Here is a 14703-nt window from a genome sequence, read left to right on the forward strand (position 1 = left end):
ACATCCAGATGACATTGCAATCGATTTAATCAATGCAATCAGCAGGGAATTGCAAACTTGAGTTACATTCAAAACCACTCAGCTTGTATTATTCATTATCTCATTCAAGATTCCATTTGTCCAATGGAGACTCAGCGCTCAAAACTCTCTAATTTCCAGATCCACATTGGTCAATTTTGCTAATGTGCTACTTCTAAAAGACTTGAATTGTCTATTTTATTAAAGTTACGAGTAAGCACGTGTTAAAAATATTTTCTTACAAAAACACTTAATTCATTAAGAAACCGTCTAATGTGCAACAATACAGACAGTACATGGTCCGAACTAGGCGTTTAAATTTGGGTGATAAAAATCAGTTTACTGTGAAGGACTGGACATTTTAAAAAGTGTTCATCTTGCAGAATTGAACTGAATTAGCTTTATTATCACATGTACTCAAATTAGTACAGTGAAAAGTTTACAAGTCGTCATTTACAGTGCCATCTTAGATACAGAGTACTTAGGTACAATCCATAGCTACAGAATCGAGAAATGAAGTGAAACAGCTACACACAGGATAACAATAGGTGACAAAAGCACGAAGCAAAGTTAAAATGTCTTTCTCCAAGGACTCTCTGCAGCAAACCAGCGCAGGGGGCCTCAATATGCCCTGACCACTGGCTGCCGTCACACTCCACACTGGGCTTTTCGTCGCCTGTGTCTCTGTTCTGGTTGCTCGTCTCTGGTGACCTCGCTATAGCCACTGGCATTTCTGTCGACCACTAATCCTGCTTCGGAGGCCAGGAGAAGGAAGGAGAGAGGGAGAAAAGAAGGAAAAAGAAGTAAAAAATGAACAAAGCAGAGGAGCTCCGGCTGGAAGCTCCTACTATGCAATCACCTTACTGGAAGATAAACCCTACTTCAACTGTAGTACAAAAATGGTAGCAGATTACCAAGGTCGAATATGTGAAAGAACATTTTATAGTAGAATGAAACTAAGGGACTATTACTTTATTTTAATCTGCTTGATTGTTTAGTTCCCAGAATATTTTATGTCTGTGATTATGCAATGAATTTTAGTAGTGAATCTAGCCAGAACAATTCCAGGTGCATTTCCAATGTAAATTGCACAAGATGCAATTGATTTCTTGAATTAAGACAAATATGAGTTAAAGGAAATCTGAACGTGTTATCTGCTACAGTGCTTACAAGAAGCAACCATCCTGGTGAGTCACAGCAGTAAATGAATTTGACAGTTGAGTAATGCATGAGAAATTTGTTTTCCATCAACTTTCTTTTGCAATGTCAACAATAAAACCACCGTAAACTTCAGAATGTGAAGAGTGACAACAAAGTGAGTCATTAATGTAGGCAGTGCTAATAATTATAGTTACAGATGTAGACAGCACCTGCTTCAAGCTTGGAAGTGATTCATTGTATTTGTCTTTGCAGCTTTCTAGTTTTATAACTATTACTCGATCTGTCTTGGTATGTATTGCATTTTTGAAACTGAAATCTGATAACAGTGCGTCATCAGGCAGAATGGCTATGCCAGAAATCTGAGAGTCAGGTCACGTTGAGAAATGGATTGGGAGATTTATAGCAATTTTGATCTCCTGTGGATAAGCCTAGTCAGTGTAAAACTGCTGGCATATGCTACACCTAGCGTCTGAGGGGGTAATATTCTTGTGAAATCATAAGCCTGAGTTATTGCCAACATTTTCAGTGAGCCTATGTTTAGGCCTATACTCCTTGGAATTTAGAAGAACGAAAGCAGAGTTCATTGAGGTGTATAAAATGCTGACGGGGATTGACAAAATAGATGTAGATAGACATTTCCTCACAGCAAGCAATCTAGAATGAGAGGTCATTATTTTAGGATAACTGGAGACAGATTTAAGACAGTGGTGATGAAAACGTACTTCTCTCAAACAATCGTGAATCTGTGGAATTCACGGCCCTGGAGTGTGGAGGATGCTGGGGTGTTGAGTAAATTTAAGGAGGCGATGAACTGATTTTTCCTTAGTAACAGCTTAAAGGGCTGGGTGGAAGGGTTGGGAAAGTGGATTTGAGGCTGACATTAGATCAGCTATAGCCACGTTGAACGGCAGAACAGGCTCAAAGGGCTGGACAGCCTTCTCCTGTTCCTAGTCTTATGTTCTTAACATGTTTGCACAAATTTTCTTAGAATGCTAATTGATCAAGGCCTGCAGATCAATCTATTGTTCGATTGCAAACATCGTTAATGGTCAGTTTAAGTTACAATGTTTATGAACTAGATAAAAGACAGCTGTTTTTGCTATATAAGCTCTTTCAATGCATGGACACTGTACATATTTAAATGCAGATGCAGTTGTATTATGGAACAGTTATAGTTCTTACCAGATGTATTTGCTAATACATTTGCACAGATGTACGTTATTGGACAACATTTTAAATGCACATCTCAGCAAGAAAGTTCATCCGTGTAAAAGCAGTCCTTATTCCTCAGTTAGTTAGCCTTTTATATTTTACATTTATTTTATATTTTATGTACTTCATGGTTCCCTTCTCACCAAAGAAAAATATCTGTTTTAAGTGCCACAGACTATGCACAAAGGTACCTGTCAGTACATTGAGTACAATTCCATTTTTCCAAATATCCTCTTTTTCTTATGAAAAAGTTAAAAAAATTTGTTTGCACTGATGTTTTCAGTTACGACTGATCCAAGTTATGCAAGTTACCAGATGTACATGGTCAACAGCAAAGATCATGAACAGAACTGTGTGTTAACTCTGAGATAACAAGGTGTAGAGCTGGATGAACTCAGCAGGCCAAGCAGCATCAGAGGAGCAGGAAGACTGACATTTCGGGCCTAGACCCTTCTTCAGAAACGTCTAGGCCTGAAACGTCAGCCTTCTTGCTCCTCTGATGCTGCTTGGCCTGCTTTGTTCATCCAGCTCTGCACCTTCTTATCTCAGATTTTCCAGCATCTGCAGTTCCTGCTATCTCTGTGTGTTAACTCTAGTATTTTCCTCTTCTAACAGTCTCTGCACACACATTGGTTACATAGTTTATAAATTGTATTGGTCTCCTAACAGCGTGCCTGCTCACTGTTATGAATATTTGGCTGGTATCTACTAATTTCCAAGGTGATGTACTTTCTGTGGTAAGTGTTATTGCCATGGTGACTGTTGTTATTGATCCATTTCCATTGCTGGGGAACAGTAGACTCCGGGACTGATGGGTGTTCTGTACTCACCAGATGGGATTACCATGAAGGATTTTCCATCCCAACATTTCTCCTTGCCTGAGGCATAGTGATCCTATAAATCACCACCAATTGTCTTTCTCTTATGATAGAACAGCCCTAATGATCCGCTGCAACTATAGTGACTTTGTCAATATCTTTCTATTCTGCAATGAGCAAGGTCACATCTTCCTAGTCGGCTGACTGCAGTATGTGGGTGCCTATATTGTGTCGATATATCTGCTCATTCTCATTCACCACATACCATCGAGGACCTAAGATGCCATTTGGGTTTACTACTGTGACAACATTAGATGCTTGATAACATTTGGCTGACTCTTCAATGCTTAGCTCTAGCAATAATGGCACGTTTATCAAAGTGAAATTTGACTTTCTGAGAGTTCACCTTCAACTAGGCATTAATACCTGTTATTACTGCTAACTTCTGTAGGTATTCACTGCTGAAAGTAGAGTTTGGGAGCATTGTGATATTAGTCTTTGTACTGTATTACATTCCATGTCTTTTGCTGGAGTGTTCTTCTATGCAAGGTTGTGTTGACTCAAGGTCAAGTTTGTGTTGGATTTGCTTGATTTCTTTAAGATGATTTTCGTTGCTTCCTCAGATTTTCCAGTTGACTGAGTACAGCTTAGTGATGAAGCAAACACAGAGAATGCTGAAGAAACTCAACAGGTCTGGCAGCATGTGTGAAGGGAGAAATGGAGTTAACACTTAAAGACTAGTATGACTTCTTCAGAAATGATTAGTGCTCTATTTCCCAATTCTTATGAAGGAACTGAATTCTTTCCTCGTAAATTGAGTGCATTGTCAACTCAGCACAATGCCCACAAACAAGGAATAGGAGTAAACTATTTGGCCCCTCAAGTATCATGCCTCACCGATAGACCATGGAAATCAAGCCCTGCTATTCCCAGAGTCATCTGAAAGGTTGAAGTTGTTTAAATGTAAGCAGAATTCCCAAATTTATCTTCCTTTTATATGAAACTTGACAGAAAGTATAAATCAGGCATCTGTATACAATAAAAATTACTATTTTCTACAAATAATTAGATTGTAGCTATTGAGAAACAATTATGAACCATTCCCATGTAACTCTACTAATTATAAACACCCCTTACACACACACACACAAACCCCCCCACCACACCCCCCCAACACACACACACACACAAACACACACACACACATACACACACACACACGAATAAAAGCACGAGTGTTCTGGATGGAGGGAAAGACTGAGGAGGTCGTTTGCCTTTCTTGTTTCCTGTTTATAGTGTTGCTGACCTGACCTTTGCACTGGTCAGAACATTGCTGCTTGTTCTTTTTTCTCTGAAGGAAACTGATTCACTCGAATAAAAAGGCATCTGACTTATTAGTTAAAACTCACAATTTACAGCAAAGCTGATGGAAAGATGTATCAGAGATAATGGGAACTGCAGATGCTGGAGATTCCAAGATAATAAAATGTGAGGCTGGATGAACACAGCAGGCCAAGCAGCATCTCAGGAGCACAAAAGCTGACGTTTCGGGCCTAGACCCTTCATCAGAGAGGCTGAAGGGTCTGATGAAGGGTCTAGGCCCGAAACGTCAGCTTTTGTGCTCCTGAGATGCTGCTTGGCCTGCTGTGTTCATCCAGCCTCACATTTTATTATCCTGAAGGAAAGATGAATTGGTTTTCTCCAGACTTATAGTAGCCTTTATTGCAGAGATCAAAGCGAGCACCTGAGATGTTATTGATCTGGGTTCTTCTTACTATCTTGTTCACAGCCCCAAGCGGTTCAGTTTCTTGAAGATTAATGACATTATTTTTGGCAGGCAGAGGCCCTTTGCCATTGATAACTAGTTAGTTGTCCGTAGGTTAATCAATTTCATGTTACTAACCAAAGATCAATTTGTATACAATCCTTCGGCATCAGCTCATATACAAACTATGTTTCATTTGTTGCTTGACCAAGCAAATGTGTAAGCAAGGTTTGCAATGAGTGTAGGTTAATTGGTTTCAAAACAGGCAGTAATTCTCTAATCAAACTTGATTTTAAAACCGGTTCAATTCACATTTCTGTTTATGATTTGAATTACAGAAATGTACAGTAAAAACATAATCTTTACACAAGAATTCTATAAAATCATGGTTGATTAGTTATAATTCCAAATTTGCTTACATTTGTTAAGCTTTTATGCACCTCTGCCTTAAAAATATTCAAGGGTTCATTGATTTATCATCACATGCACTGAAGTACAGTGGAAAGCTTTGTTTACAAGCAGTACAGACAGAGTGTTGTAAGCAAGGATGCACAGATCAAAAGACTTAGACAGAGGCATTCAGGTTACATTGCACAGGTTATGTGGTAGGCAAGATCAATGTTAGCAAGATTAGCATTATTTGAATATAAAGAGTCCATTCAACGGCCTAATAACAGCAGGGAAGGAACTGTTCCTGAACCTGCAGGTGCATGTGTTTAGGCTGCACAACCTTTTCTGGAGGTGATTTGCAAAGATTCACAACCATCTGAGAGAAAATAAAATGACCTCATCTCTGTTTTAAATGATTTTTCAATCATGACCCCTAGTTTGAGATTTTCCCATCAGAGGAAACATCCTCTTCATATCCACTCTGTCAAGCTACTTAAGCTTCCAGCTTCAGCCAACATAAGCCTAGTCAGTCTGACCTGCCCTCACAAGACAACATATCCATTCCAGATAATAGTCTGCTAAACCTTCTCTGAACTGCCCTCAGTGCTATATACAGTACTGCACATGTCATCTCACTGGTGCCCTGTATGATTGAAGCCATAATGTTACAATGACTCAAGTGTCTTTCAAATATCCTGCATCTCATTGGTAGTTATAGTCATCAGCTGGCTCAACTCCTAGTAGTCAAATAATAGTGGACAGCGATAAGATAATCAGGCTGTGTGAGAGCAAAGGGGTCTAGGCTAACCTTTATCCTTGTCTGTCTGAGATGTTATGCATCATAAATCACTTGGAGATACTTATGATCTGGATTGAGTCCAAACACAAAGGATGAACTTCAGTCAAAATCCATGTTGGGTGAGTCTCAGCCAGAGGCAGTCATTGAGGAATGTGATGCGGCTGCAGCAGTGCATTTTGGCAAAGACCTTGTCAAACACCAGGCACAGCAGCAAAAGTAATGAGGGTGAACAAGAAACAAAGGTTAGAGCAGAAATCCTGTCAGGGAGAGGACCAGAACTTCTTCAAGGGGGGGAGGGCATGGAAGAGATGAGGCATTGAGTTAAGCACGAAACTAAAAAAAATAAAAAAAGGCAGATGCTGGAAATCTGAAATAAAAGCAGAAATTGCAGGAGCAATAAAGTAAATGTTTTGAGTCCAGTGATCCTTATTCACTAGACCCAAAGCATTAACTCTGATTTCTCTCCACAGATGTTGCCAGGCCTGCTGAGTTTCTACAGTATTTTTTGTTTTAGTATTACAAGTTACTTGTTTCGCTTTGTATTCATATACTGGCTGAATTGGTCCTAATTCTCATTGCTTATGTTTGGTGAATGAAACATTCTTGCCATCCTCAAACTAGACACAATTTCTTGATGGCTTGCATGAATATCTCTAGCATCTCTTTTCTATTTACATAGGTCTGCTTTGTTGCAAAATAATGACTGTATTTTGTTTGGACAAGATGCCATCTTGGGTTACCACTTCATACCCTGTACGACTAATATTCTCTTATAGTAAAAAAAGTGTCCATTAGACTAACCTTTCATTACTTCCCACAGCCCTTGCAAGTTGCATCTTGTTCCCAGTTTTTCTTGCTTTGAACAAGAAGCTTGTCTTTCACATTCAATGTCAATGATAGATTGATGGTTTCTAGAGCTGTTGCTTCTTATCGAATCTGCAAAATTAGCCCCTGCCTTAGCAACCTCAGCTTTCATCATACAGAGTGCTTCTCTTGACAGCATTTTGGCAATGTACCTCTCTTTTCCTTGTTTCTATTCCATGATCAGATAATATCCCAATAACTGAAGTAACATTCTTTGCAGATGCATTGAAACTGATAAAAGTGGTTTAAAAACATTTTGATGTGGTTTGTAGTCAGGATCCATTTCTATTTTGTCTCTCCCAAACATGCATTGCACGTTTCCAATGTCTTTCTGACTCATTACATTCACTTAATGCTCTCTTTCTGCAGTCATCATTTTAACAGACACAAAATCATTTATCGCCTGTCGATCTGACAAAGCCAATCTATTGCATGGTGCAAAGTGATTCATCAAAATCATGAGCTGACTTCGCTCTAGGAGCCAGCTTGATAGAATTTGTTATGCTTCTAGTTATGTACTTGGCTGCAAGGTGACCTTGCTTCTCATTGATAGAACATTGTTTTCTCCATGCACAATATGCTTTCCTTTCTTTTGTGTGATGTCCCAGGCAATACTGTATATTGTTACTCTGGCTTCGTCTTTCTGTGGCTTTTCTGCAGATGTGTCTTCCTTTCTTCTGATATTTTGCTCTTGTTCAGCTTGAAATGTTGTCGGCAGAATTCAAAGCCTCATCCATTTACCCATTAATATGTTCTGGTTAATAATTGACAAAGTGAAAGGTTTTGAAACTGCCAATAGCTTTCTTGAGAGTAATTTTCTCCTCTCGCAGCAGATGTTGTCTCAGTTCAGGATCTCTAATGCCTAAAAGAATCATATCTTTGATAAGATCATATTTCAGATTTGTAGACTAGCAAACTGTCTATTAAATTTTTCAAAAAGTGTATTGGACCAAAGGTTTTGCAACTGCTCATCTCCAAGCACATTGATGGAGCCAAGTTGTGACACAGTCCCACAATTGAATGGGCTGCATCTGTAAAATGGGATTGAATGGATTGGTTGCAGGGTTATTAATTTATGTCATGCTACGCACTGTTCTTGGTCATCAGTACATACATTTATTTCATTTTTCAATTTAATTCATTTGTGTCACTATATTGCCTCTGTGGACTGCTAAACCATTAACAATACCTTTTCCAGCAACTTTGTTTTTGTTCCATTAACAATACCCGTTTGAAACACGATAAAAACTTATTTCAACAGAAGCAATTTGAAAGCATGGTTAAGGATACCCCTAAACATCTAATAAACCTTCCTGAGAAAGTCCTCTCTAAATATAAGGAGACTTTTTACACTCATGGCTTAAACTTTGGCATTCCCTCATTCATAGAATGCCTATAATGTGAAAACAGGCTATTTGGGCCATCAAGTCCAAACCAACCCTCCAAAGTCACCCAAGAGTGGAATTGAACCCAGGTCCCTGGTGCTGTAAGATAGCAGGGCTAGCCACTGAGTCACTGCACCACCCCTAATCAGCTTGCATTAAACAGGAAGCAGTATTTGCTGAGTTTGAACTTCTTTGTCAATAGTTAAGGCACCACAGATCAATGTTCAACAAGATTGGAGGCCCCGAAAGCAAGTCTAGCAGATCAGGCACAATAGATGTTGTAGAACACCTAATGGCTTAAGATTTTCATCAGCAATGCAAATGGCTGACCACATTACAATATATCATGGCAAACGCTGCTATATATGTATGTAAACCTGACAAACTGCTGGAGTAGTAATACTCAACCAAAGTCATTACATCAACAAAATACTCATTACAATCAAGTTCATATCTATAAGACCTGCCATTGCACATGACTGAAGAGTCACACTCAAGAGCAAGTTGCTGGAACATCTGTTGGATTTGTATTAGGGTGGTAACCTACCTGGTGATGTCCTTTTTATTCATTCATAGGATGTATGTGTCACCTGATGGGCCAACATGTATTGCTCATCCTTGGTTGCCCATGAGAAATTGGTGGTGAACTTCCTTCTTAATCACTGCAGAGCATTTGGTATAGGTAAACCTACAAAGCTTTTAGGGATGGAGTTCCAGAAAACTGACTCAGTGTGAGTGAAAGATCAGCAATATATTTCAAAGTCAGGATGGTCTGTAACTTGGAAATAAGCTGGCATATGGTGGTGTTCTTAAGCATCTGCTGCCCTGGTCCTTCTAGACAGCATTGGTCATGGTTTTGGAAGAAGTTGTCTAAGGAGCCTTGGTGAATTTCTGAAGTGCCCAATCAAATCATCATTCACTGTTTACCTCAAAAACTCATGAAAGTGCCTATGTGCATCACTTCTTGCTCCAAGTACTACTCAATCTAAGAGTACACTGACAGGGGAGTGTGTATCAAGACTTACAGCACCTCATGATGTTACTGTACAGTAAACCCATGATTTTCTCCAATAGCAAGACAACCACACAAATATAAAATGTGCTATATGCGTTTCAGTGCTTGTGTGATGCTAGGCATGGAAGTCATGCATGCCAACAACTGGTGGATCATCTCAAATAACACATCCTGTGGACCATTCACAAATTGCGCTCAATCAACCTACGCTTGCAAGCCTCAGAGAAGTATATCTACATTTTGATGCGCTTATGCTATTAGAAATCAGTTGTTAGACAATCTGGACTGTTGTAACGGAAACCAATTGAAGCTTATCAGATAACCTGTCATACACATTTGTATGTAATAAAATCATACATAGTAATACATAAGACCCTCAGACTTAGCAAAACTGCAGATGTTGGAGTCAGAGATAACACACTGTATAGCTGGAGAAGCACAGCAGGCCAGGCAGCATCGGGGAGCAGGAAAGTTGACATTTTGGGTCAGATCCCTTCTTTAGAAATGGGAAGGTGTAAGGGACCTCAGAATTAAATAGAGAGGAGGGTTGGGGCAGGGGAAGGTAGTTAGGATGGTGATAGGTGAGTGCAGGCAGGGAATGATGGGGATTGGTCAGTGAGGTGGGAGATGCGGATTGGTAGGAGAGAAGATGGACAGATTGAATCAGGTCAAGGGAGCGGGGATGAAAGGGAGAATTGGTCATGATGTGAGGCCGGGGTGGGGAGATTTTGAAACTGGTGAAATCCACATTTAGGCCTTTGAGTTGTAGGCTCCCAAGGTGGAATATGAGGTGCTGCTTCTCCAGTTTGCGAGTACTCCTACACCTTCCCTCTCACCTCCATTCAAGGCACAAAACAAACCTTCCACATTAGACAGATGTTCACCTGCACATCTGTCAACTTGGACTACTGCATCTGCTGCTCCCGATGTGGCCTCCTCTATATCAGCGAGACCAGGTGGAGACTCTGAGACAGTTTTGTAGAGCATCTGCGCTCTATACATGACAAATGATAACACCTTCCAGTCAGAAACTATTTTAAATGCCCTTCCCACTCCCTGGGTGACATGTCCATTCTGGGCCTCCTCCAGCATCACAATGATGTAACCTGCAACCTCATTGAACAAACACCAGTGTAAACAATAAGTATCAAGATATCTTGCTTTTAAATGATGCAGCAAGTATTTCCACAATCCTTGGTCTTTGAAACAGATATTTTCCTACTTCAGTCCATAACCAAAAATACAAAAAACAAAAGAATGTGGTCATTACAATGGTATCAAACAATTGTGCAAAGTTGGGTGACAGGCCAGAAGATTTGACAGAAAAAAACGTAGAGTCACTATAAGTTAATTAAATGGTGAACAAGGAGGGAAAAGCTGGTGTACAAGAGAAAGCTAACTAGAAATGCAAAAGCAGATATTCAAAGTTTCCATAAATATTTAAAAGGAAAACGACTTCTCAAAGTGTCTGTTGGTCCTCATGAAAGAGGGTCCGGGAAATTCAAAATGGAAAATAAAGAAGGTGGCATACGTATTTGACAGCTATTTTACATCAGTCTTCACTAACGGACACATGTAACATCCCAGAAATAGCTGTAAATCAGAAAATGGAAAGGGGGGAGAAACTCAGCAAAATTACAATCACCAGGGAAGTGATTCTGAACAAATTGTTAGAGCTGTAAGTTGATAATCCTGGGGTCCTGATGGACTTTATCCTCAGGTCTTTAAAGAAATATCTTGTGAGATGGCTCACATGTTGGTTCTAATTTTCTTTTAATTTCCTTAGACTTATGAAAATTCCATTAGTTTGGAAAATAACAAACATACCTTTTTATTCAAAAACAGAGAGGCAAGAAGCATCCAGAGTCGCTATGTTATTCTCATAGACATCTTTGCTTTTGAAGGTCTGCCGTTGCTCCATTTTAAAGAAATCCCTGACCATTTCTGAAATAAATCTATTTAGTCTGAAAATTAATTTATTATTTTAATGTATAAGTTTGGTATGTATCAACAATGCTGGCTTATGATGGCTAATTTATGGGTTTGTACATTTCTGATGGATTATTTAAGAAAGGATGATGAAGAATATCAGGATGTTGGCAGGGAAATTGGCTTCTTTCATGAGTACAAAACATACCCATACCAAATTGTCCATTAACCGCTCACCATTCCAAGCTCAACTGAACTAGGGCCACAGTGAATTGATCTTGATTGGATCTATCAAACCTGATCTTCTTTCCATTGATATTCACAGAACACTGGTTCAAAGAATTTCCTGTTACTCATTTACTCATAAAAACACTTTTGGCAATATTTCCCCAGGCAGTGCAAAGGAACAACTGGAAGAGTAGAAAATCAGCTGTTGATCTGCTAGGTAGGCTTTGGACTGCTGGCTGTTTTCCCTCCAATATCCTGACATCCCTCAGCCCTCGTTCTTAAATGATCGTGTAAAAATGTCCAATCCATGAAGTAGTTATCGTCAACCAGTAATTCGTCAATTATAGCAACAAATAAGATCAGAATTTAATAAGCATTTAGAAAATGAGCCAACTAAAGCTACTATCCAAATGCATTTCTGATTTGAATTGCTGTGGACAAAGATATATTTCTAGCTGAATGATGATCATGAGGCTGTTAACACATATCACATTGTAAAGTATGATTTGCTAATAAACAATGTAAACATTATTCTGTACTTCAGACAAAACAATCTATTCCTACCAACAACAACGTTTTTCTGTTATTTAAGTGACTCAGGTGAATAAGAATTTCATGAAAGGTCAGAGTCGTAGCAAGTAACCTGCTGGCATGTCATGGTGTTGTAAATATTATCTTTCAGACATTGATGAATGTTTTGAAAATGGACTGGGAACTTGTGGTCAGACCTGCACCAACATGCCAGGGTCATATACCTGCTCCTGTCTGCCTGGTTACACGCTACAGGACAATAAATGGTCTTGTCATCCAGACTGTAAGTCACCAATGAGCTGGTTTTCATGTTGACTCTTTTAAGACAGAAAATAATTCAAGGTGAAAGAAATATTACACTAGAAATGTAATTGACTATTGTAATGCTGCTTTGATATCGATTAAAGTTTACATTTACTTCCCTCAGTTTTCAGTCAAATAACAAATTAATGTTCCATTTAAAAATATTCTCCATTAAATACTTCTGTGAAAAGCAGATATCCTACAATTTCTAACCTTGAGACAATGGAATAATTTTGTTGCCACTGCTTTTCGATTTTTCTTCTTTCTGCCTAATACTTGAAGAAAGTGTTACTAATGTAACAGAGAAGTGAATGATAATTGATAACAATATTCTAGTTTTGATTTATCATTTCCATTTTGCTATAAACACTAAGATCATTTCGAAGCTGGTCTTATCCCAATCTTTATTGTGGATATCTTAGCTATATTTTTTTCAGCAAATCAGCGAAGTTGTCAACATTCTCAAATGTGGTCAAATTATCCTTTGGCAAAACAGACTATTAGTTTCCAATGAAATAAAAACGGAAGACAGCTACATTGTAAGTGTCAGAGTCAATATCACTCATTTTATATCATCACAAAGTCTCACTCTTAGGGATCTTCATATAACATAACAGAGATAATCTTGTAATCAATGCTTCCATTGTTGAATAGAAAATAGGGGTTGGAACATCATGATCTCCAAACTGTCATTTTCCATTCATTTCAATTATGATTATAAAGTCAAGGTATGTGAACCCACGTTTCCTTTGTCATTATTTGTCTCATGCACCACTTTTTGAGGATTTGGGCCCCCAGAATAAAATAATCAATTAAAAGTTTCTCATTAAAACTTAAACAAAAATGTTGGTATAGCATTTTGTGAACAGATTCGTCACAGTCAACGAAGAAGCTAAATATTGTAATCTGAGTGGAAAGGAAGTTGTTGGCAAAAGTCTAAGGCAGCTGTTAAATTCTTGAGAAAAATGTAACCCAGTCTAGATCAACATTCTAATGCCATTTACGTAAATTGAGTGTACATATCCTACATAAGCTTAATTCGCTCTGATCTGCGCAAACAGAAAATCCAGGAATATGCAAAGATTGTTAGTATCCACTGAGTGGTATGTACGTTTTCACTAGGTGGTGTTCTGGTCATCGGCAATCTGTATCTTGTGGAGTCGAAGCACTTACAGTTTAAAAAAAAATGCTACTAATCTACGAGTAATAAATGTACATCTGTCTTACTTGAGAGGAGTATGAACAATATTGAAAAACAGTGAGAAAGAGATCTGTTGCAAAAATTTCAATGATTAGTTGGAAGGAAATTGTCACAAGCAAAAATGGTAAAATTCTCTATTATTAGTAAATATGCTAATTATGCATTGGAATGTCACCGATTTAATTGTCCTACTGTTCACTCAGTGGCTTTATTATGTTTATATCCACTTGCATCTATTTAGTTAATTATTCTTTTGTTAAAGGTCCCTGATCAGCGTCATTGCATGTTCTCCAGTAAATTTTAATTGCACCTAAGAGTGAGTTGTCTAAAAATTGTCTCTGTCACCAGAAAGCAGATTTCGCTCCACCAAATGCCTATTCTTACAAACTCTGAACATAAATGGGAAACTCACTGTGCCAGGAGTCACACAAGTGACACATATTGCACTTTGCTTTCTGAGAAGTCTTTTGGGACAGTGGTGTCCCTACTAATTGCCCAGAAGCTTCACGTTCAAGGCTTATCTAAGTACCTCTTGGCCAAGGAAGGTGTGTCATTAACATCGCCAAACAAATTGCTTATCTATGAATCTTGCCGATATATTGATGGCAGTTATAAAGTTTCCTGATTCATAAAACTGTATGCAGCTGAAGCAGACCAGACTCTCTTTACTAAAAGATGTAGATTCCCACTGTCATTCTTATTGTCAGTCACTTTATGCTACTGAGTACTACTTGCTGTTACATATTAGATGCTTATATCATAAGTAGACTTGCAAGTATCAAATTTGTTTATATTAAGCTACTTTCTTAGAAACATAGAAAATAGGAGCAGGAGTAGGCCATTCATCTTACCAAACCTGTTCCATCATTCGACATCATCATAGATAATCGTCTTTCTCACTACTGTACTCTTGCTGTCTCCACACTTCTCTCAACACCTTTAGCTTCTGGAAAACTATATATGTCTCAGTTTAATACATACAGTGACTTGGTTTCCAAAGTCTTAATTGGTAGAGAACTCCACTAATACACCACCCTCTGAGTGAAAAGATTTCTCCTCATCTCAGTCTGCAGTGGCTTACTGC

General features: G+C 38.6%; 1 protein-coding gene across 5 annotated transcripts in view; it reads left to right on the top strand.

Annotated features, from left to right (window-relative positions):
• egf (epidermal growth factor) overlaps positions 1-14703 on the top strand; it is a 132666-nt gene that overhangs the window by 12105 nt on the left and 105858 nt on the right. For 4 of the 5 annotated variants that reach the window (XM_048538328.2, XM_048538337.2, XM_048538356.2 and 1 more), the window contains exon 2: positions 12267-12398. The exons of the other annotated variant lie outside the window; for it this stretch is intronic. In XM_048538328.2, coding sequence (XP_048394285.1) covers positions 12267-12398 — 132 coding nt within the window. The remainder of the gene's footprint in view (positions 1-12266; positions 12399-14703) is intronic. 5 annotated transcript variants of the gene reach the window in all.

The sequence above is a fragment of the Stegostoma tigrinum genome, chromosome 1 (assembly GCF_030684315.1).
Source record: "Stegostoma tigrinum isolate sSteTig4 chromosome 1, sSteTig4.hap1, whole genome shotgun sequence".
Lineage (NCBI taxonomy): Eukaryota > Metazoa > Chordata > Chondrichthyes > Orectolobiformes > Stegostomatidae > Stegostoma > Stegostoma tigrinum.